We start from the raw sequence: 23,337 nt of genomic DNA, 5'->3' as shown, positions 1-23,337 counted from the left end.
GGTAAATTAGTTGAATATATTTATCATTACATTTTTTAAAATCAATTACATTAGTTCCATTTAACTTCTGTGTTTAGTTGTAATGTTTTATTTTGGCAGTATCTGAAACGCCATTACATGAGGTCAGTGATGTCATCAGCTGCGCGCAGGGTTGCTGTTTATGTTTCGTGCTAAGAGCGCGACTGTATTCATTGATTGAGGTGGAGATCCTCGTACTGCAAAATTCGGTTTATTTGGCCAAAATTCGTGAAAATTAAAGGCAAAGCTGCCGCGTGTGTTTAATTCATACTGGTGTAAAATTGCACGTAAAAGGTGAGTGGAATAAGCGTATTGCTGAAGGTACTGCTTGTAGCTGTTAGCTAGTAAGCTAATTAGCGAATTTGCACATGCCAGAGCGCTACAAATACCAACACTTTCTTATCTTATAACGTCAATATAGTCATCGGAAAACACAGTAAACAACTAGTCTTTATATAAGAAGTGGCTATTGAAATACTTTGATTGGGCATAATAAATATTAAGCCATACAAGACCTGTTCTCCGTTCATTTCGGCGTTTGCAGTGTTTTATAATTTCACAGGAAAATATTTGCACATTTAACAAATCTGGTTCATTTAATCCACAGTAATAGTCAAATTATTGTGATAATGCTTGTTGTCTTTTTACTGTAATTCTTGGTTTTGTGTAAACAGTGATGTTTTTTCAGATGTAATGCTTTTCAACATTACAGTATATTATTGGTTTATAGATAATATCAAAGTAGATATGTTCCAGAATTTGTGTGTAACATACTTCATTTTCCAGTCATCGTAAAATACTGTAAAAGTTTGAACAGTTAAATTTGTAATGCTTTTGAACATGGGTCTCAAACTCAATGCCACAGCTCTGCACAGTTTGCTCTAACCGTAATCAAACACAGCTGATCCAACTAATCAAGGTGTTCTAGACTACTAGAGACTATTAAGCAGGTGGGATTTGGAGGTGGTTGGAGCTAAAATCTGCAGAGCTGTGGCCCTCCAGGAATTGAGATTGAGACCACTGCTTTTGAAAGTCTTTTGTGACTAGCAAAACTGCATTTATTTGATTACATATTACAGTACAAATTACAATTTAGAAAATGATCGTTATAATTAAAAGTCACCGTTTTCTATTTCAAATATTTACAAACGTAATACACTTTTATTATAGGGAAAAGTAGAATTTTTAGTATCCATTACAGTCATTCTTAGGATTCTTAGATGACCTGGAAAGTTTATGAGAGTAACATTTATTTGTAATATAAATCATCTATAATATCAATGTCTTCACTGTTATGTTTATCAGTAAAAAAACAACACATTTATTTAACTTTTGTAACAGAACTGTATAACTGACAGATCTAATATAGCTTAACACATCTGCATATGATGTATACATATGATTGCACATGAATATATTTGCACATTTAACAAATTCGATTAATTTAGCTCATAGTAGTTATTAAAATATCATGAGAATGCATGTTGTCTTAACTCTAATACTTGGTTTTGTGTAAATAGTGACGTTTCTTTAGAGATAATAGGGGCTGTGCGATTAATTGAAATTGAATCGCAATCTCAATTTGAAACGTTGCAATTAGCTAATCACAAGAGGCTGCAATATGAAATATATATGTATTATTTAATTTCTCCCGCCCAGAGCAAATGCGTGACTGCCGTCTGTGTATGATAGTCTTACTAGCCATTTAAGTGAGCACACATTTATTCTGCCCAATTAAAATTGTGCAACCGAACTACGCCCACAATAAAAAGAAAAAGAAAAGAAACAGGAAAGCGCTGACAAGTGGGATGATGGTGTCTGCTGCTTCAGAAGCATTATAGACACATTAATATCAAAGAAAAACAGCATGTCGATAATAGGGGAATATTTTGCTTTCAAAGTTACAGACCCCGAACAAAAACAGGTCATTTTTAAGAGCTGTCACAGAATTGATGCCATTGCTTACAGATTATTGAGCTGAAGCTTGACTACAAAATTAAATCGTAAATCAAATCTCAATATCTGTTAAAAAAATCTTCATTTATTTTTTTCTCCAAGTCATTGAGGTAAAGCTGGTTTTATATACACGCATTGTGGCTTTGTCCTTAATAATAAAGTTTAAGAAAAGTGAAAAATTCTACATAGGGAGCTCATATTTCTCACATTCATCAAAGTACACCACTGTTTACAGTCAGTTAAATAGTGCGAATGTTGTTTTGAAGTCATACTTGCATGCGATTTCACACCGCATGCAATTTAGTCTCAATATAAATATAGGGACTGTGTCACAAGTTGTCACTGAACAAATGTGGAAATATAAAACCAACCTTACTTCAGTATCATAATAGTTTGAACAGTTTAAAATTTATAATGCTTTTGAAAGTCTGATGTGACCAGCAAAGCTGCAGCAAAAAACTATAGTAAAAGCTTTAGTTTGGAGTTGACAAATATCAATATAGTTAAAAGTTTGTGTTTTTTAGTGAAAATGTTCTACTTTAAATATTTACAAAAATTATTTATTTTTAGGTAAAAGTTAAATTTTTAATATCAATTACTCCAGTCATCAGTTAATGTTGTTTGTCTGATGAAAGTTCTTGTAGAATATTTTTTAGGATTCATGGATGAATTGGAAGCTTGTAATATAATTAACTGCAATATATTATCAATTTCTTTACTGTTTTGTGTTAGGGTTGTCACAATACCATTAATTCACGTTACAATACTATACCAGCCGAAGTATCGTGATACCAAGTAGTATTGCGACACTGTAATTCATATCTAAAATCTATTAAATAAAGAAAATGGTCAGAAATACTATATTTTATGTGTTATTATAGGCATGCTTGAATTGAATTTATACTTTTATTATTGGAAAAAAGTGTTTGCACATGACTTCAACTAAAATGCATTAGTTCTTTTTGCTTATTTTTTAGATAACTGGCCAACAAAAATACATTTAATTCAGTGTTTCAATGTTTTTCTGTTTTTCCTCTATTGTTTTTTTTTTGTCTTATCAAGTAAGAATCCTAAGTAATTCAAAACTTTACTTTTTGAGTCGTTCTTTTTAAGGGATTGTTGCGGTTTTTGTAGCTACTAAATCATATTGGCAGCAACAGAAATGAACTAATTCAGATGTGCGTTCCAACTGAAGCATTAGAAAACGTGCAATATGCTACCACAAAAGGGCTAAATTCCACACAGTTTTGCAACCTTAAAGGGCTCCACAGCACAGACTATTCAAGCAAAATGGTCTATTGTTGTAAAATTGTGTGAGCAGTTTAGTGACTTTCCATAAACCATTAATGACGATACTACCATTTACAAAGTACAGAGGCACTGCCAGTATTTTTGAGCCATAGTATCGTAGTATCATAGTATATACTACCATAGTACTGGTAAACCTTAGAACCCTATTTTGTGTGTTTAAAAGTAACCGCACCAGTTAACTTGTGTAACACTTTTATAACTGACTAACAGCTAAGTTTGCATAATGTAGCTTAACACATCTGCATATGCAAATGATCATAACAAAAGAAAGCAGAACACTGAATACACTGAAATCTACACTTTTGTTCTTGCAGGCGTCGAGCTGGCGCAGGTAGCGGGCGTTCAGTGGACGATGAGAGACAGCGGTGGAAGCCTGTCCCAGAACCGCTGGCAGGGTGAGCTCTCCTTGACTGTAAGCCAGGAGGCAAGCAGTGTCGCGGGCATGGGAGGAGGCCTAATGGACCCAAACTCCCCTCCCAACGCCACCAGCCCCATTCACCTCAAACTCAGCAACAGAGAGCGAGTCTGGAGCGAAGACTACATCGAACCAGTGGAGCTTGATGAAGAAGCTGGGTTTGATGAGAATGAAGATGATATGGAGGAAGATGAGGAGGAGGATGAAGAAGAGCGAGATGAAGAAGACATCGATTCTGAATGTGCCCCATGGGAGGAGAAGGATGATTTGGAAGACTGGCAGATGCCGTTTGAGTCACAACCGCATGTAATGCTCGCTAATACTTATCAGCAGCAGGTGACTTTGACCGAAGGAGAGGCCAAATCACAAGCCAGAGACTTTTCTGAGAATCCTTTCCAGATGCGGCTTCATGGTCTCCGGCAGCAGAGGCTGAATCGATGGCGAAGGCTGCGGTCCAGTGCAAGGTTACGCAATCGGCTTGTGCAGAATTGGAAAACCTGGAGACAGCAGGCGCAGTGGGTCGGCACTTTGGGGTATCGGCGGGCAAGGAGGTGGCGCCAGTATAGCCTTTATGCCAGCAAGAAACGAGAGAAAGGATGTGACACCAAAGGATCGACGCTAAGAGGTTTAGTGACAACAAGTGAAAGAGAAACAGGTGAGGATTTTTTTTTTCTGCACTCATTGTTTAGAACAGGGGTTTCCAAACTTTTCATCCCGCAACCCCCAAAATAACAATGTGACTCGCAACTCCCACTGTCCTCGTAGGTGGTTATAAACATTCAAACATTGCACACAACGGTGCACACACACCAATAGCAACTATATTAACATGAGTATATAGACAACACAAAAGAGTGCAAATGTCTGACAACCACATCATTTATTTTGTCATTCATTTTTCATTTAATATTAACTGGCTTTTTATTTTTATGTTGTTTTTTATGTAACTATTAAATAATATTTTTATCTTCTGTAGGTTATGAGTTAAATATGGTAACTAGTCCTAATAGCTTATTAAAATGCATACGATTTTTGGAAATCACCCCTATTACTGGTTTAGAGCAGGGGTTTTTAGATTGATGATGGAAAAGTTTAGAGAAAATCACTGATGTATATGTTTTAAAAAAATAATAAAAAGGATATATCTTACACCAGTGGTATTAAAAAAAAATGTTTGCCAATGCCACAGACTTGTGTTTCAAATGTAAAAACGATAAAGGTACATTCATTCATTGTTTTTGGGACTGTGACAAAATTTTGCCAATTTGGAAGAAAACACATAAAGTGCTGGAAAATATTCTCATGCTTAATTTTGATATGCTTTGTACAGCTTTGTATTTATTGAATCTTAATGCGAACAATCTGTTTGAAAAAGATGCAATACAGTTATTTATTTTACCATATTTTACAGCATAACAATAGATTAATACAAAACAGTCTTTTCATGCATGTTTAGAACAAGGATTATTTGGTGACATTAAAAAAGGATCAATGTGCAGCCCCAAAATACTGAATTATTGTCTTTTAAAATATTTATACCGTTTCAAAAAACTAGGTTATTCCTATATGTAACAAAATGCTTTTAATTGAAAGTGTAATAAATATAGTTTGACCACTTGCAGTATTTCATATATTTAGTAGACAGTTGCTCTTAATAGGTTTCCATGTACATATAATCAGTCAGTTAATAAAAATCATAATAAGCTAACTGTACAGTTCTATAGTGAGAAGAAAATAATAATACTTGATAGAGGCTCATTTTTTCTGAAAATATTTTGTAATATCTCATTTAATTTTAGATGAATTCTGTCTATACTTAACCACATATGGTTACCTTCAACATTTTGGAATGAGTGGCCCTTAGCATATGAATAATTATATGTGGCTCTATCTAAAAGATTGAAAACCTCTGATTGAATTATAGTCAAAGCTGCATTATATTATGTTGATTCTCTCCACAGAAAATCAGTTTTCTGCTTACAATGGTTATGGGGATTCTCAGTCAGTTTCATCACTGAGTGGAGTTCGAGAATATCTTTCAATGCCCATGAAGCCCACCATTCAGAGGATTGAGATGACCCTAACAGAAGAGCACAAGGCTTATGTCCATGGTACAAATGCCTTTTTGGTTTAGAATTGCATTAGAATGTTTGTCCTGTGATAATAAATACAATAATGATTATAAAATAGTTCTTCACAGCAAATGTGCAGTCAAAGTGACATTTAGTTTATTTAGTTTCTGAATATTGTAGTCTACCTGTTTAAATAGTGCATGAATTTAATATTTCATGCATTAATTTATTTCCCAGGTCTTATTGAAGATGACCTTAGAAAGTATGGAAGTCTGATACCTGTACACGCAGATGATATTGCTGAGCAACTGCAGAGCATCTTCAATGAGGATTTCTCTCAAACACACAGGTCTGCACACATGCACATCTCAAATATAATGAAAAAATGTACAAAAGCGTGCACATCAGCAAAAAGTGCAAATTATATATTCAAAAGGCAACACAAAAGATCCAAAAATGGCAGTTCATTAAATTAAAAAGGCTGACACAAAGCATGTAACATTTTGAACACGCTGTTCTTCATCAGACAGTGTTCATCACAATAAGTTGTTCCTTTTTGTACACTTCCGGATCACATGATCCCCCATATTATCTCACAACTACAAACATTGTTGTAAATTGAAGATTGAAAAAGAAAAATTGTTTTGAATATCTAAGTTGTATAATTTATAAATGTGTATTTCTTTCTATTTCTCTTGTTGTGAGATAATATGGGAGATCATGTGATCTGGAAGTGTACAAAAAGGAGCAAGTTATTGTGATGAACACTGTCTGATGAAGAGCAATGTGCTCAAAACATTACATTACATGCTTTGTGTCAGACTTTTTAATATAATTAACTGCCATTTTTGGAGCTTTGCTGTTGCCTTTTGAATGTATGTTTTACAATCTCAAATTTAACCTTGTCTGTCTTTGTGTGTTTACCTAATACCACATACACCCTTACAAGAAGAGCTCAAATGTCCTGTTTCTCTTATCATGTGCCCACAGGAAAATGGCTGTACAGCATTTAATTCAGTCATACCAGAGGTCATCAGGGACTGCCATGGTGAAAGGATTTCGGGTGAATTACAAGCGCCACGTTCTCACAATGGATGACCTTAGCACCCTCTATGGACAGAACTGGCTCAATGACCAGGTCTTTTTGAGTTTTGCTTGAGCACTTGGCCGTTATTTTATATTTGTCTGTTTTTCTCATTCCTGCTTATTGTTCTTTCGTCTGATCTGTGAAGGTCATGAACATGTATGGAGACCTTGTGATGGATTCAGTGCCTGAAAAGGTTGGAAATGTTTTTTTTTCCATGTTCATTCTTTGTAATTGCCTAATTCTGCAATTCAAGCATATGTATTCTAATACATATATCCATTCCTGTTGAGTAATCAAAACATATAATAAAGTGGACATTAAGCATTGGCACAAACCCATAAAGGAGCCAATGGCAATCAGTAATGAAAAGGTGTGTGTAATCTACCATCAACACAGCCACAAAATGGGTTAAAGCATTAGTTTACCCCAAAAATAAAAATGTTTAATTAATTACTCACCCTCATGTTGTTCCAATCCCCCTGAGACCCTTGTGTATCTTGTTAACACAAATTAGGATATTTTAGATGAAATTCGAGAGCTCCCTCATCCTCCATAAACAGCAATGGTCCCGAGACATGCAAAGTCCAGTAAAGGAACCAAAAACATTGTCAAAACCCCCTCTATGTGACCTTCAACTGTAATCAAAGTTCCAAGAACACATTTGCTTTCCAAAAAAAAAACTTAATTTGCCAATGTCTTCCACATAAGAACAGGGTACATGTTTACTTTGGGCAGTGCAACGCTTGCTTTGGTTGATGCACTGCTGACTGTAAGGCTGCATTTACATTGCCGATCTTGATGGTCAATTCTGATTTTGTGGCTATCTTTTTTTTATGCTGACCTGCTTACATCATCTTATAAAAGTGACTTGTATCCGATTGTCTGCATTTACACAGACAATCAATCAATCAATTAATCTTCTTTTAATCTAGGCCTTTTTTAAACCAAGAGGCATCTTAATATAATGGCCATGGTGTGATTTTTGCACCTGACGTATGCCACAGTTTTATACTAGTTTATATTGATTACGTCTCTCTCTCCCTCTCACTAACATGCTTAAATTCTTGTGCTACATGACAATATAAAAGCTTTTTTAGTCCTCATGTATGAGATTTAAGGGAGGTTTGAGACTCTGCTGAAGTCTCTTCCAAAATGAAAGCGACAGACTTGATGTCAATTCTGCATAAATCTGCAGATTGTTAACTAAATTCTCTACAGAAATAGCAAAAGATGTCTGCAGATTCCGTCTGGCCCTAGCCATACCTGATCTGTGCCGCATTGCCGAAAGAAATATTTGTCACTTGAACAGTGTAGTGTAAATGTATCCTAATAGCAATATTGCCCATAGTAAACCCTCCACTTGATGTGGAGAGAAGATGCAAGTGAACAGAGTTTTTACAGTTGAACAAAAATGTTCTTGGAGCTTAGTATGATTACAATTGAACCACATTAATCACATAGAATGTTTTTATAATGTTTTTGGTTCATTTTCTAGACTCTCTAGACTCAGACCATATCTATGGAGGATAAGAGCGATGTACCTTAGCTGAATGAGTGTGTCAGGGAATTTAAATGACATGACAATAAGTAAGAATTAATAAAAGAATCTTCATTTTTGACTGAACTAATCAATTAAAACCTCTATATCCATTTGTTAAGTTGTGACGTATTGGTGAGGTATAGAGTACTGTTTCCAGGTCTAAACCAACACTCATTTGAATTGAAAAAATATGAATGTTTAGTCATATCACATATAAAAGTGAATTTTATATAAACTCATGGTTTACACAACAGTCTCTGAACTTTCTGCATTTATAAAAAATTTATCACTTTCTGGCCATCTGATATTAGACCTGGATGTATATATTGCTATTGTGATTTTCAAAAGTATTACATCGCTTTGTAAATGTTTATTATTATTTGATGAGTCTCCCCATACAGTTTGATAGAGCACTTAGACCCGGAAGCCGCTTTGCATGACGTCACACTTAAAAGGCGGAAAGGAACATAGCAAATACATTTAAACACTCTCCTTGTATAAATTTTTCATCCAAATACAAATGTAAGTGTTGGCCACAAAAAAATGACTATTCACACCTTTTCTTTGCTAGTGTTTCACTGCATGTCCCTACTGTAGTTCTTTTTAATGCGTAGGCTTTTAGCAAATCTGGCCCTTTATGTTTTTGGTGTATGAATAACTTGTTTTTGGTGTTATAGTTCTATATTATTATAATATTTCATAGATTGATTTATCCAGTTATGTTTCTTTTGTTTTAGGTGCACTTCTTCAACAGTTTCTTTTATGACAAGTTGAGGACCAAAGGTTATGATGGAGTGAAACGATGGACAAAGAACGTAAGAAAAGTCTTTAAACCCTCTTATTAGTCAATGAGTTCAGAAATTCATTATAATAACTTGGTATGACTTGCATTATGACATAACATAGTCATGTACTATCAGATTAGGCTTGCCCAATATAAATTTTCAGCATCGATATTGCAATGTGATCATTCACAATGGTCACATCGTAGGATATGCAGTGTTAAGTCTGGATTATACTTCATGATATGCATGTGTTTTTGAGGCCTGCGACTGTATGAGGATTTTAAAAGCATTCGGGCAAAAGAAATTGTTTCATTCGTAACCTTAATAATGCTTAATTTTATTTAATATTTCTACAACAAAGACTATGCAGTATTATTTTACATTTGATTATTCAGTTACCACTATATATCTGAATACTGCTGGAAAACAATAAAAAAAGGTTAATTTCATTTGCATTTTTTTGAAAATGTACTCATCTGTATTTGTAGATTGTTTATTATGTTTTATGTAGATGCACCTACAGAATCATCCCAATCAATCAACTAAAATGATCAATTCTTTCCAAATAGAATTCATATCACAATATATATTGCAGAATAACAAAATATCACAATGTTAGATTTTTCCAATGTTGTGCAGCTTTATATCAGATGTTAATTTAGGGTGGGTCCATTCCTTATACCAAACAGTAGCTTCATATATAGATTTTTACTAGTTCAAATATGTTTCAGGTGGACATCTTCCAGAAGGATCTGTTGTTGATTCCCATTCATCTAGAAGTGCACTGGTCTCTGGTCTCGGTTGATATTAAACGGCGCTCCATCACATACTTTGATTCACAGCGGACCCTTAATCGCAGATGCCCCAAGGTACAAGCCGACAAAAAATATAGTATTTTGCACTAAATTACAGCCAAAAACTTCCAGCTATGATATTTATTTGATATTGTGTGTGTTGTCTAAATAATAAAGTGTTTAACTAACTAAATGACCTTTTTTAAATCTCCACAGCATATTTTTAAGTACTTGCAGGCAGAAGCAATGATAAAAGAGAAGAGAGACTTTCTCACAGGGTGGAAGGGCTTTTTTAAAATGGTGAGTCCTGGCATTACAGAGACTATAAACTGCTACTTGTGTTGCCTGAATGTTATTTTTCCAATGTCGCTGTTCACATGGTATACAAATGTTTAATCGAAGTTAACAGACTCTCTCTTATATGTTACAGAATGTTGGCAGACAGAATAATGACAGTGATTGTGGTGCGTTTGTCCTGCAGGTTTGTAAACACACCAGCTTCATTTATAGTGCTGTCTGAGGTTTTATGAGTGGCTCATGAGGTTCAGATGGATAAAATGCATTAGTACACTACAAATGTTTGAGCAGTTCCAGTTGCAAAAGTTAGTCAATTTGACCTTTTTAAAAAGAGTTTGAACTATTTTTTTAAGCAAAAAAGTATATGAAAATTAGACAAACACTGTAATTAAAGGGTTAATTCACCCAGAAATGAAAATTATCAATAAGTAGTCTTCCTCATGCTGTTCCGATTTCCTGAGACGTTCATCTTCAGAACACAAATTAAGATATTTTAGGTAAAAATCGAAGAGCTCCCTCATTCTCCATAAACAGAAATGATGCTGACTTGTTTAAAAACCAGACAATACAAAGAAAATCTTCAAAACAGAACATTTAGTCTTTTTCTTGGCTGCTGCTTGGACGTGGCCATAGCGGCCAGCTTCTTCTGGTACAATGTTTAGAACTTCCGTTTACAGCGTTTACAACTGGTAATCTGCGATCCGAAAATGGGTTTTAATAGCGTTTTGAGTGACTTACGGAGTGTTTTTGTGACACAACTTTGAAAGGTGTGTGTAAAGCAGTTATAATCTGTCAGATGTGGTTCAAGTGCGAGAGTAAAACGTTCTTCTTGTTCACACACAGTTCACACACACAACGCAATCCTTCATTGCATTATAAAGAGCAAACCATATTACTGGCTTGAAAATAGCAGGTATGTAAGTCATGCAATTTACAAAAATGACCAATAAAAGTACGTTACTGATACTCTGCTGGCTGATTTGCATGTTGATTCTATTCGGGAGCCGTTTATGTTGCATTTACTTAGTTTGTGTTGTGTAGTATTTACCAAGGTTTGTGGTTTTCTGTAATTTCAAAACGCCACTTTATTTTTACTTGTGACCGTAATTCAGTTCTATATTTTATATATATTTATATTTTATAGTTATTTACTTATAAAGTGTGTCAGTGGGACAGTACAGTAGGTTACGTGTGTGTGTCAAACATTTTGGTCTATACCTTCAGTTGTTCAATCAGAATATTATCAAGCTACAAGAATACTTTTTTGCACTCATAAAACAGAAATAATGACTTTATTCTACAGTTTTAGCCCAAAAAATTACCAGTCAGTTGATGAAGAAGAGCCGAAGTCAGAGATTCAAATAAATAAAGTGTACTGAAGATAGTTTGCAGAAGCCATCTTCAACGCTCTTGTAGAGTTCGTAGGTCGTTCTGCTTATGATCTCAAAACAACAATTCCAAACAATATCTCCACATAAATAAAAACTAAAATCGAAATAGTAATTTAAAAAACATTTTTTTTATGGTTTTGGTATTTTTCTGGACTTTGAGTAAGTCCTGACCGTTGCTGTCTATTGAGAATGAGGGAGCTCTCAGAATTCAACTTCATCTTAATTTGTGGTCTGAAGATGAACAAAGGTCTCTGGGGTTTGGATTGACATGAGGGTGAATAATAGGGTAGATGCGAAAGTATTCGGAAGGACTTTTAATTTGTCAGTTACCTGGGTCAATCGTTTCCAGTAAACTGTATTCAGTTACAAAATAGGCGCGTTTGAGGTGTGTTTACTTTCAAAATCAGCGATCTCCACTGCCTGACTGACATCTGTTATAAAGTGGGTCTCAGATTGTACAAGAAGCACTGCATTAAATTACATTTTCCCTGCCATGTCTTTAAAATATGAACATTTATTTTACCCCAGTATATTCAATGGAGCTTCTGCGCTAGCCTGCTAATACTGATGGGCGCGTGCATGTAAATCATCTCGTTTTACGCTTGAGCAACTAAATGAATGACAAAGTCTTTTTAACTGATTATATTTTAATTACATTACAACATCGATGCTGTAAAACCGTTCACCGGATGTTTATCAGTATGGGAAGAAGCACTAGCTCTGCATATACCCTATTATTGACGAATGTTAAATTTTTGAGTGAACTAACCCTTTAAAGCAGGGGTCACCAATCTCGGTCCTGGAGGGTCAGTGTCCCTGCAGGGTTTAGCTCCAACTTGCCTCAACACACCTGCCTGGATGTTTCAAGTATACCTAGTAAGACCTTGATTAGCTTGTTCAGGTGTGTTTATTTAGGGTTGGAGCTAAAATCTGCAGGACACCGGACCTCCAGGAACAAGTTTGGTGACCACTGCTTTAAAGCACAGATGTCAAACTCAGTTCCTGGAGGGCTGCAGCTCTGCAAAGTTTAGTTCTAACCCCATTTAAACACACCTAATCAAACTAATTGAGTCCTTCAGGCTTGTTTGAAACCTACAGGTGAGTGTGTTGGAGCAGGGTTGAAACTTAACTGTGCAGAGCTGTGGCCCTCCAGGAACTGAGTTTGACACCCCTGCTTTAAAGTGTTTGAAGAAAAGAACTACAGTGTTGAGATGCCTTTTTTTCAGTTCTACATTGAAGATTCACCCTTTCTTTTTCTCTTTATTTTCTCCACCTTCTTTTTAGTATTGCAAGTGTCTTGCATTAGGCCAGCCCTTCAGCTTCAGTCAACAGGACATGCCCAAGCTGAGGAGAATGATGTACAAAGAACTGTGTCATTGCAAACTCTCACTGTGATACTCGTGTCAAGACTGCACAGCCAGTGAGGGAAACAAAACAAAAAAAGATACATTTGTCCAAAAAGCCTGAGAGACTCCACACTGAGGAAATTTCATCCTCAAGTCACTTGTGTTTTTGTTTTGTATAACTCTTCTGTTTGGTTTCGTATTGGAGCCCAACGCCTTGACTGAGACACCGGAGGTTATTAACAGTTGACTGCCAGGCAGGCCCTTGTGTGTTGCTGCCTGAGTCAAACATTCTGTGTTGGGTTTCATTTTTTTGTTCTGCGCATAAAGTTGTTGCAAAACTCCTAATCAGAAATGTTGGCATGAGAGTAACTGTGCTAAAATGCAAGTAACAAATCATGTCTGCCGTTTTGTTTTTAATAAATCATCATGCGAAAATAATAATTGATGCATTCATCAAGAATTACATGCTTTTTTTTGTCACTTAAATAGCCCAATTTGTTATGATGGGTTACTGAATCACCACACTGTTTACTTTGTACTGTGCTCATCCTTTCTTAAACTGGAAGTAATACCAGTAAGCTGTTTTAAGCCTTCATATTTGTAAGAACTGTTAAATGGGAACAACAGCTGTGAATCATAAATGACTCACTTTCGACATTTATGCAGAGGAAGACAAGACATTGGGCAATAAGGGAGGGTTGTCCTGTACTATCTTGAAGTCAGCAGCAAATTATTTGACCCAGTAACATTTTACATTTGACCCAGTAAGATTTTACATTTGAATGCTGTCAGAACCATTTTGAAACATTTCAACAGCGAGTGACATAAATAGTAAAGGTACTCAAATATGTATGTCCATTTAAACCCATCATAAAAACAAACAGGTCTTCGTATTGTCATTTAACGTTATTTACGTTAGCATATTCTATAAAGAAATGGACTCAAAATGTTTTCGACGAAAACCTGTAATTTGTGCTATTTTTTTATACGTGTAGTTGGTTTACGTCATTTAAAAAGGTATTTACCATTTAGAAAGTATCTTTCTAAGCATCACATTTCCTTTGAAATTTGTTTTAAGTTCCAGTTAGGATTTTTCCCCATTTCGTGACGTCTATGAATAGGCGCTTATGATAGGGCGGTGCCAATCGTTAACTAACCAATGAGAGTTGTTACTGGGCGGGACTACAGGCTGACTGAACGGCAAGACGTCCAATCAATGGACTTTGAACATCGTCACGGTTTAAGTATTTGCGCGTTTCCGCCAGTCTACAGTCCTTTGTAATAATGTCGTCTGAACATGAAGATAGGTAAGATAACGTGTTCGACGAATGTTTTTTCTATCTGTTAAAATATTGATTATTTATGGAAAACAATTAGGAATTCTTATCGATTTAAGATGTATTGTAGTAAAAGATTGTTCATTAGCGGTTTAAAAACTAGCATTATTTGCCGATTTGGCATGTTCGTGCTCGCCCTGTTCCCGCCTCGTTAAAATCGTTTAGAAAAGTGTGTTTTTAATCCAGTTTCCTGCGATTTTGTCGTTTTGTTTTAGGATATCGTATTGATGTTAACTAAAAAGTGTTTTAAGATGAATTGGTGCCATATTTTCGATGTTCCGTTAAAATGCCGGTTCTTGTGACGCAACGTGTCTCACGCGCTGCTTCAGTACATCGTGTGACCGGCGCGTCCATGCGGCACATGGCCGTTTCATTTCCCTCGTTTTGAACCGATTGCGGACATTTTCAACATTCATTGTTATGTACTCTACTCGAGAACATTGTTTCGGATGCCATCCATTATTAAAACCGACTTTGTTGGCAGATTTAAGCCCTCAATCGAGAGGATATGTATGGCACATGGCCTTTCATGGGCGAGACAATGGAGTGTGGTCTGGGAGTATAACGTTAGGCCTAACGTCAAGGCCTGTTTTCAACCATTTCAAACCAACTATTTTCTAAGATTAAAATTTTATAACTTTAAAGGGTGGTATTTTTATGGATTTAAAAAGAAGCGAAGCGGTGTCGTTGTTTAATATGTAACTTGATATACTGTAACTTCATAATCGAGAAACATGCGTGTTAATTAAATGGTATATCAATCTGCGTGGTTATGCTGTTTCGTGACGTTTTTTATAAGATTGGATGTTGTAGTAATAGATTAATGTTGAATATGCGAATGAATGTGTCTCGGTGGAGCCACGTTGGTAATGGCGCTGAGCGAAAATGGCTGCCTCTTGGTAACGTAGATTTCAGAGGTTGCTATATCAGTTTCTTTAAGTTCTGTCTCAGTTTAACTAAACAATAATGAACATCGAAAAACAAACCTGTCGGACCCATTTTTATAAAAAGTAATGTTAGGTGGAGTGACAGTCTCCGTCACCGTTACTTTCAGTATGTGGGAAATGACGCAATGAAAGTGAATGGAGATTGACTGTGACTATGCCTCACAGTCTGAGCAATTTTTTTGGGGGGGGGGTGGGTTTATATATATATATATATATATATATATATATATATACATATATATACATACATTCTATGCAGTAGTAAAGTTCAGTTAATGTGTTCTTTGGAGATGTTCAGATTTTGGCACTGAGAAATTAATTTTGCGAAATGAGTTGTCAATGTACTAATTACAACCTCTTATTGCAGACCCAGAGACAATGGCCCGGAGGGGATGGAGCCAGATGGAGTCATTGAGGTTGGTGTCTCTTAAGAGCCATTTCACCTAAAGTATTTATAACCACAATATTGTATACGTCTTTGTGTCTATGGATAGCAGGAATCACTATAGAATAAAGGTAGTAATTAGATACAGATATTACATATAACTAAACATAGTGGGTCATGAATTCCTTATCTTTGATCTGTCCACAAATTTAAATGTAAAATCAGGGCTTCATGTTATTTCGAGGCGGTTATACAATTTATAGAGGCTACAGAAGTCCATATATACTTAAATCTTTTTTTTTTTTTTTTGCAATAAAAATCATAGAATACTCAACAAAACATTATGCAACCCTGAAATAAAGTAATAAAATAGTTACTTGTAAGCTATTTATATTCAGGTGCAAAAAATGAGTTGTCGTGTGTTAATAATAATCAACTATAAATCACATTTATTTTACAGAGCAACTGGAAGGAGATTGTTGATAGTTTTGATGATATGAACCTGCGAGAGGCACTTCTCAGAGGAATCTATGCTTATGGTTTTGAGAAACCTTCCGCCATTCAGCAAAGGGCAATCCTCCCTTGTATCAAGGGTATGTAGAAATGTAACTATCCATCTATATTTGCTTGGCATATTTACTTGAACGAAAATATTTGTTTATTCACGCCCTTATCATCTGGGCAAGGCTGTGTCTGTCAGTGACACTCTGACCTATATCTGGTAAGGGCAGAGGAAATAAAGCCCATATTCATCCCAGTCATCTCAATACAGTGAGGCATAGACTGTTTCATGGTATGGGCACAAACTGCCTCGGCATACTCCTTGAAGGCTTTAGTGAGTAACCGACTGTGAAACACCAAATAATAATAATTAATATTCTCTCTATAGGTTATGATGTCATTGCACAGGCTCAGTCCGGCACAGGAAAGACTGCCACGTTTGCCATCTCCATCCTGCAGCAGATTGATGTGGAGCTGAAGGCCACACAAGCTATGGTTCTGGCACCTACCAGAGAGCTGGCCCAACAGGTGCGAACCATTTCACATTCAACACTAGGGACACAAGATAAAGTCTTGCAAATGTTTCAGTTTTATACACGTGTCCCCTATCATCTGGGCAAAGCTGTGCCTGCCAGTGGCACAAAGCTTATATCTGTTAGGGGCAGAGGAAATGAAGGCCATATTCATCCCAGTCGGCTCAACGTAGTGAGAAAAAGACTGTTTCATGCTATGGGCACATACTTGTCTTAACTTGACTCATGAGCTCAGCTAGTTTCAGATGCAATGAATGTTAAATGGGATTGATCTCTCAAGCTGATGCAGAACTCTCTTCTGTTCTCCTCAGATTCAGAAGGTGGTCTTGGCTCTTGGAGACTACATGGGGGCAACTTGCCATGCCTGCATTGGGGGTACCAATGTTCGTAATGATGTTCAGAAGCTTCAAGCTGATGTGCCCCACATAGTGGTCGGAACCCCTGGCCGTGTGTTTGACATGCTCAACCGCAGATATCTCTGTAAGTACTTGATTTGGTTCATCTTGATTTCAAGTCTAATTCTAGAATTTGAGTTTTGTTCTTTTTTTTTAATTCTATTTAATTGGCTAATTTGCGTTTTTTTTTTTCTTTCACCTCTCCTCCAGCTCCTAAATATATAAAGATGTTTGCCCTGGATGAGGCAGATGAAATGTTAAGTCGTGGTTTCAAGGACCAAATCTATGAAATTTTTCAGAAGTTGGCCACAGACACTCAGGTAAACAAGTCTATATTATTTTGTGTGCATCCACGCCAAAGTTCCCTCACCTGCCAGCGCTCTGTGCTGTGATGGGTATCAAGTTCTTTGGTAGAGTGAAGTAACTGCTCTCCACTATGATTGGGCTCTTCAGTCCCTGTTCATAACTATTTAAGCAGCTGACATTAAATTTAAAAAAAAATATTTGTTTTACTTTTTACTTCATAAAGGAAATCCAACCTGAAGTTTCACACAGAATTGTAAGACATTTTAAGAATCGATTTGATCAAGTAGTTTTTACCAGATGTCGTATTGGGCATACGAGAATAACACATGGTTTTTTGCTCCAAGGTGAAAACCCTACTCGGTGTTTGTGCTGCAAAACTCCTCTTACTGTAAAACATATTTTACTGGACTGTCCTGCTTTTACTGATTCCAGAAAGACTTTTTATGAAATGAACTCTTTTAAGGACATTTTTGACAAAGTGAAACCAGAAAAGATTTTAGAATTTTTATCATGTATTAACACACATCTTAATTTGTTTTATTTTGTTTGTTGATTTTTAAATTGTATATTTATTGTTGAAAGATTCCTGCCATGAAGATAGCCTTGGTTGCTGACATGGCACTAAATAAAAAAAAATACATACATACTTATTAAAGGTTTGAATATGGCTGCTTTTTGCTTTGATCAGTCCAACTATTAATCTTTATGGTCTCAATTTATTTTGAGGCCTGAACCTAATAGAGGGTCTTACCTTTTTTCACAGGTGATTCTTCTGTCTGCCACCATGCCTCAGGAGGTGCTGGAGGTGACTACAAAGTTCATGAGGGATCCCGTTCGTATCCTAGTTAAGAAAGAAGAGCTGACCCTTGAGGGTATCCGGCAGTTCTACATTAATGTTGAGAAGGAGGTGAGTTGAGAGGAATGTGAGCTGTCATGTTTATGGTTTGCAGTGATTAGTGACAGTTATAAGGCTGTTTTGTGATGATCCCCATGCGTGTCAACTGATCCCAGACTCCCTGCAGTGCTCAATGTCTGATGAGCGTTTTGCTCAACAGTGCATTTTGAGCCTGTAGGACTCTGGGAACTTGATCTTAACTTTTAAATCTGAAAACGGCACTACTTAGTGGTTAATCTTAAATATAATTCAATTAAAAGAAAAGTATCCTTTTACAGAGCAGTTTTCTCTGTATTACAGGAGTGGAAGTTGGACACATTGTGTGACCTTTACGAAACCCTGACCATCACTCAGGCTGTAATCTTCATCAACACTCGCCGGAAGGTGGACTGGCTAACTGAGAAAATGCACGCAAGGGACTTTACCGTTTCTGCTCTGGTAAGTGAAAGGTTTTCTCGAATGAGGATTTTCAAAACCTGGTCAAACACTCAAGCAAACCCCTTCAGTCATTTTTAAAATGTACTTCCTGAATACACCAAAGTTCCCTCACCTGCCAGCGCTCTGTGCTGTGATGGGTATCAAGTTCTTTGGTAGAGTAAAGAAGCTGCTCTCCACAATGATTGGGCTCTTCAGTCCCTCTTCATAACTAATTAAGCAGATGACATTTTCATATCATGATTAGGCTTTTTACTTGAAATAGACTCTCTACACGTTATTGGGTGGGTCATTTATAACTGATGGTGTTGTATTTAATTTATTTGGATCATAGTTCGGTGAGACACCTCTTCCTTTAGTGGTTTAAACTGTCTTTTGGCCACTTTCCTGTTTTCTGAGGTTATGATCTATGGATGGGTTAGTGTATGAACTTTATTTTTTTTTTTTTAATCCTTTCAGTCAATGTTACAATGTAAGCTTGCAGCGTTGACCATATAAATATAAGCAAGCAGACGATGGGAAAAGATCCAGAGAGGGATCCTGTTTGTTGTTCTTTTGACATCTTAATTATACCAGTGCTGTAAGCTTTTTGAGTTAGACTGGTAAGAATGCGAGTTATCTACAATGGTTCAGCTCAACATTTTAAACCCTGTCGACCAGTGTATTTAGTGGTTGACTTAATGAATAGGATTTCTAAATTAATCTTGATGGCTGTAATCTGAGACCTCCGTTTCAAAACATAGCTGATATGGTCTTCCATCTGTTCACTGTCATCCGTTCAACTGTTTACATTTAATGACCATTTTCATGCTGCTCATAAATTCCTTTTTATGACTTTCCACTTTCTTTGACTTCATAGCATGGTGACATGGAGCAGAAGGAGAGAGATGTCATCATGAAAGAGTTTCGTTCCGGCTCCAGCCGAGTGCTTATCACCACTGATCTGCTGGTAAGCAAATCTACACACTAAGCTTTCACATCCAAAGATCCCTCTTCCACCAGTAATCAGTGCTGTGATGGAGATCATGTTCTTTGGGAGATTATTGAAACTGCTCCCACAGTGACGGGGTCTCAAAATCCCTTAACACTAATATAAGCAGTTGACATTCACACTTTTCAAGCACAATGGCTTTAATCTTTCAGAAAAGGTGTATACAATAATTAGTGCACCTACGTTCTCGATCTAAATCATTGGTCACTTTCATCTATACATTTGCTTTGAAATCATCTTCCACAAGGACTTTCCAAACAAGATTTATCACTCAAATGTATAGTTCTGTCTATAATGTGCTCGCCAGATCCTCAAGCAATCACAAAGGTCTGATTTTTGTATATTTTATCTTCAGGCAAGAGGCATTGATGTACAGCAGGTTTCCCTGGTCATTAACTATGACCTTCCAACCAACAGAGAGAACTATATCCATCGGTAAGTGCTTGGCTTTTATTTGCTTACCTTTTTTTTTTGTGTATGTGCTAACAGTGTTTTATATTTGTACAGAATTGGTCGTGGTGGTCGTTTCGGCAGAAAAGGTGTCGCTATCAACATGATCACTGAGGATGACAAGCGCACGCTCCGGGACATCGAGACCTTCTACAACACCACTGTGGAGGAAATGCCCATGAACGTTGCTGATCTGATCTAAGACACCTGACTTTTTTTCTTTTTTTTTTTCCCTTCTTTCCCTTTTTTTTTGTTTGTTTGTTTTTTTTCTTCTCTCCTGTCTCCTTTTCTCCCCTTCCCTCTTTAGTCTCATTCCAACCCACATCCCTGTTCACGCAACCCCTCACAAATCAAGTACTGTCAGTTCTGAGGGTGCGAACCTTTTATAAATCCAGTGTGTTGGTCACATCACTGAATACTCCATTATTCAGACATTCAGAATATTCATATTATAAGGCTCATTTAATCTTGCCCCTTTTGAGTGGTGCCATCTACTGATCAAGAGGAGGTGTTGCAGGGCTTCTTTGCATGCGTGGTGTAAATGTTAATGCACTGACTGATATATTGGATTGGACACATGCCCTGCTTGTCTTGATAGTGTTGGTTTAACCATTTTTTGAGATGTGACTGTTTACATAGGATTTGCTTTTTTGTAACACAGGGCAAAGGATGTAAAATACAGAATAATTCATGTGTAATATGGGGGACTTGGACATATTCCAAATTGCCATTCACTGCCATTTTTCTTTTAACAGAAGCATCAGCTAAAAGAAAGATGCTTTGGGTTGAAAGGAAGTTGGTTTGTGAGAGCAAACCAGATTGTAAAATTACTAAATGTGGTCAAGTCATTTTCTCCAGCGGTCCAATTCTTCTGTTACATCTCGTGTTGTCCTGTGTGCGTGGCTGTAGCTCTTTGATTTTTGTAAATAGGCTTTACTCTGGCGGGGCGGGTGGTTGAAGGCATTAGAAATGGGTTTGTATGATTGGTGAATGACCCACCATTGTATTGCCTCAGAATTTTTTCTCTGCATCAAAGTCCTATTGGGGAGTGTTGCTCCTGTAACCTACCTCACCAAACTGTTGGAGGGGTCTAAATATGTAAGGACCAAACTGCAGTAGTAGAGTATATAGAGATCATTATGTCTTCGTATTGTTCAAAAAATGCCTGTCTTTGTTGGGTGGGTTTGGATGTGGGGGTTTACATTGGTCAGTGCTATTTTTTTAAAACAAATTTATTACAAATGTGATAATTATTAACCTTTTTGAGACAGAAGCCATGTATTAAATCTTTTCTACATTGGACTCTGTATAGTATTTATTTTAATGGTCTGAAATAAAGGTATTTCCCATTTTTAACATGCTAAGCTGCCTCTCAATCGTTCATTATGGGCTTCATTTGCAATAAATCAACTGTTGGATCTTGTAAAATACAAACGTCAAAGGCCTTTTTTTTTGTTGCTGTTTTTTTGTTCTGTGGGTGTGATAGGAGAAACTAGTCTTCAGTAAAAGGATCGTTTCTCAGGGATCACGAGAGAATGGTGTGTACAGTTATTTGAGATTCAATATTTTAAATATAAATACAATAAAAACAATTCTGTCTAGTTATTGTCGTGCACTGTTATGTATGTTTATAATCCTATATTCACTTTGTAACCCTGGACCGCAAAACAAGTGTTTGGAATTTAAAATGTGTACATCTGAAAGCTGAATAAATAAGCTTGCCATGACGTATGTATGTTAGACTAACAGTAGTGGGTGGGGATACAGATGTTTGATAATCTGTAATCTAAGGAGTTTTAAAAAAAATATTGAGAATCGCATTTCAACTTTTCTACATTAAAGTTGATCAAAATGCACATTAATATTAAAATGGGGATATATATATATATATTTATTTTGTTTTTTAAAATAAATTAAAAATGCCAAAAATGTATTTATATGCTACAATGTATTTTTGGCTGTTTACAAAATACACCTGTGCTACATCAGTCTTCAAGTGTCACCCGTGAACCGGATGTGACCTGTTTGACAGAAGGTAGACATGCCTCTAAATGGAAAATATAACGTGAAAATCTCAGTAAGTTGCAACAGTTGATCAAATACTGATTGGAAAGAAATGTTTGTTGATAAAATTATATAAGTCAAATTTAACTCGTATTATGGTTAAACTTGTTAATTCGACTGTAATTTAAGTCTAACATGGCGCTGCCCGGAACGTGTCTTTCCAACGCCGTGCACATTTATTTTATCTAAGGAAATGAAAGAAAATAGAAATTTGCTTATTTTTCTGTTAAATTTTGTCTGAAGCTCTGAAAATTATTAATTTGTTACACACAAAATGTATAATTCTGTCACCCTGCAGCCCAAGCTGAGCAAGGCTAAGCCTGGTTGGTATCTGGCTGGTAGACCCAACACTCACCGGCCACTTTATCAGGTACACTTTACTGGTAGGCTACCGGATTAGACCCACTTTTGCTTTCAGAACTGCCTTAATCCTTCATGTCATAGATTCAACAAGGTATTAGAAATATTCCGGTAACACTTTACAATGACAGTACATGAATAATGATGTATTATTATGTAAACTAAACATTACTTTATTATGAATTAATGAAGGCGCGCATCATTAACTAACTTTAACTTCAACATATTCACATAAGTTCATGTGAGAATAACAGCTACCTTAATTACTTGTTAGTACATGATTGTTTATTAATTAATAATTTAATTACCACATTAGTTTATGCTTAATTAAACCATGATGAACTCATGATATGTTAATGTATAACTAGACAGTAAAGTTCGTCGAGACAAACTTTGAGGCTGGCTTGACAAAGCCTGTTGGTAATAGTTTATTTAGTTTAAAAACAGTTTGAAAAAGTATAAGTAGCATGTTATTAGCATGATTCTAGCATAGATTAGCAAGTTATTAGCATGAATTAGCATCTTATTAGTACGATTCTAGCATGGATTAGCATGTTATTAGCATGATTCTAGCATGATTTAGCATGTTACTAGCATAATTCTAGCATGAATTACTGTGTTATAAGCATGATTGTAGTAAAATTAGCATGTTACTAGTGTTTTTCTAGCATGAAGTAGCATGTTATTAGCATGATTCTTGTATGAATTAGCATGTCACTAGCATGA

At 36.1% G+C, this 23,337-nt stretch overlaps 2 protein-coding genes and 1 non-coding gene across 3 annotated transcripts; all 3 read left to right on the top strand.

The window, feature by feature from the left end:
• Positions 1 to 150: 150 nt before the first annotated feature.
• senp3b (SUMO specific peptidase 3b) lies at positions 151 to 13,450 on the top strand. Its single transcript, NM_001083842.2, is given in 11 exon segments — positions 151 to 312; positions 3,600 to 4,355; positions 5,662 to 5,811; positions 6,010 to 6,121; positions 6,763 to 6,910; positions 7,005 to 7,052; positions 9,137 to 9,214; positions 9,916 to 10,053; positions 10,195 to 10,278; positions 10,409 to 10,459; positions 12,951 to 13,450. Coding segments are annotated over 10 exon segments (1,638 nt in total). The 5' UTR covers positions 151 to 312; positions 3,600 to 3,637; the 3' UTR covers positions 13,062 to 13,450.
• Positions 13,451 to 14,254: 804 nt separating this feature from the next.
• eif4a1a (eukaryotic translation initiation factor 4A1A) lies at positions 14,255 to 21,792 on the top strand. The gene is given in 11 exon segments (NM_198366.2): positions 14,255 to 14,319; positions 15,664 to 15,712; positions 16,142 to 16,274; positions 16,571 to 16,710; positions 17,027 to 17,195; positions 17,321 to 17,430; positions 18,180 to 18,323; positions 18,612 to 18,749; positions 19,606 to 19,695; positions 20,093 to 20,172; positions 20,245 to 21,792. Coding segments are annotated over 11 exon segments (1,221 nt in total). The 5' UTR covers positions 14,255 to 14,296; the 3' UTR covers positions 20,390 to 21,792.
• On the top strand, positions 18,390 to 18,528 carry LOC137496279 (small nucleolar RNA SNORD10). Its single transcript, XR_011016479.1, has one exon. It is a non-coding gene; the product is annotated as a small nucleolar RNA SNORD10 (small nucleolar RNA).
• Positions 21,793 to 23,337: the final 1,545 nt, after the last annotated feature.

Source organism: Danio rerio, chromosome 7 (genome assembly GCF_049306965.1).
Source record: "Danio rerio strain Tuebingen ecotype United States chromosome 7, GRCz12tu, whole genome shotgun sequence".
NCBI lineage: Eukaryota > Metazoa > Chordata > Actinopteri > Cypriniformes > Danionidae > Danio > Danio rerio.
This window is presented reverse-complemented; position numbering and strand designations above follow the sequence as displayed.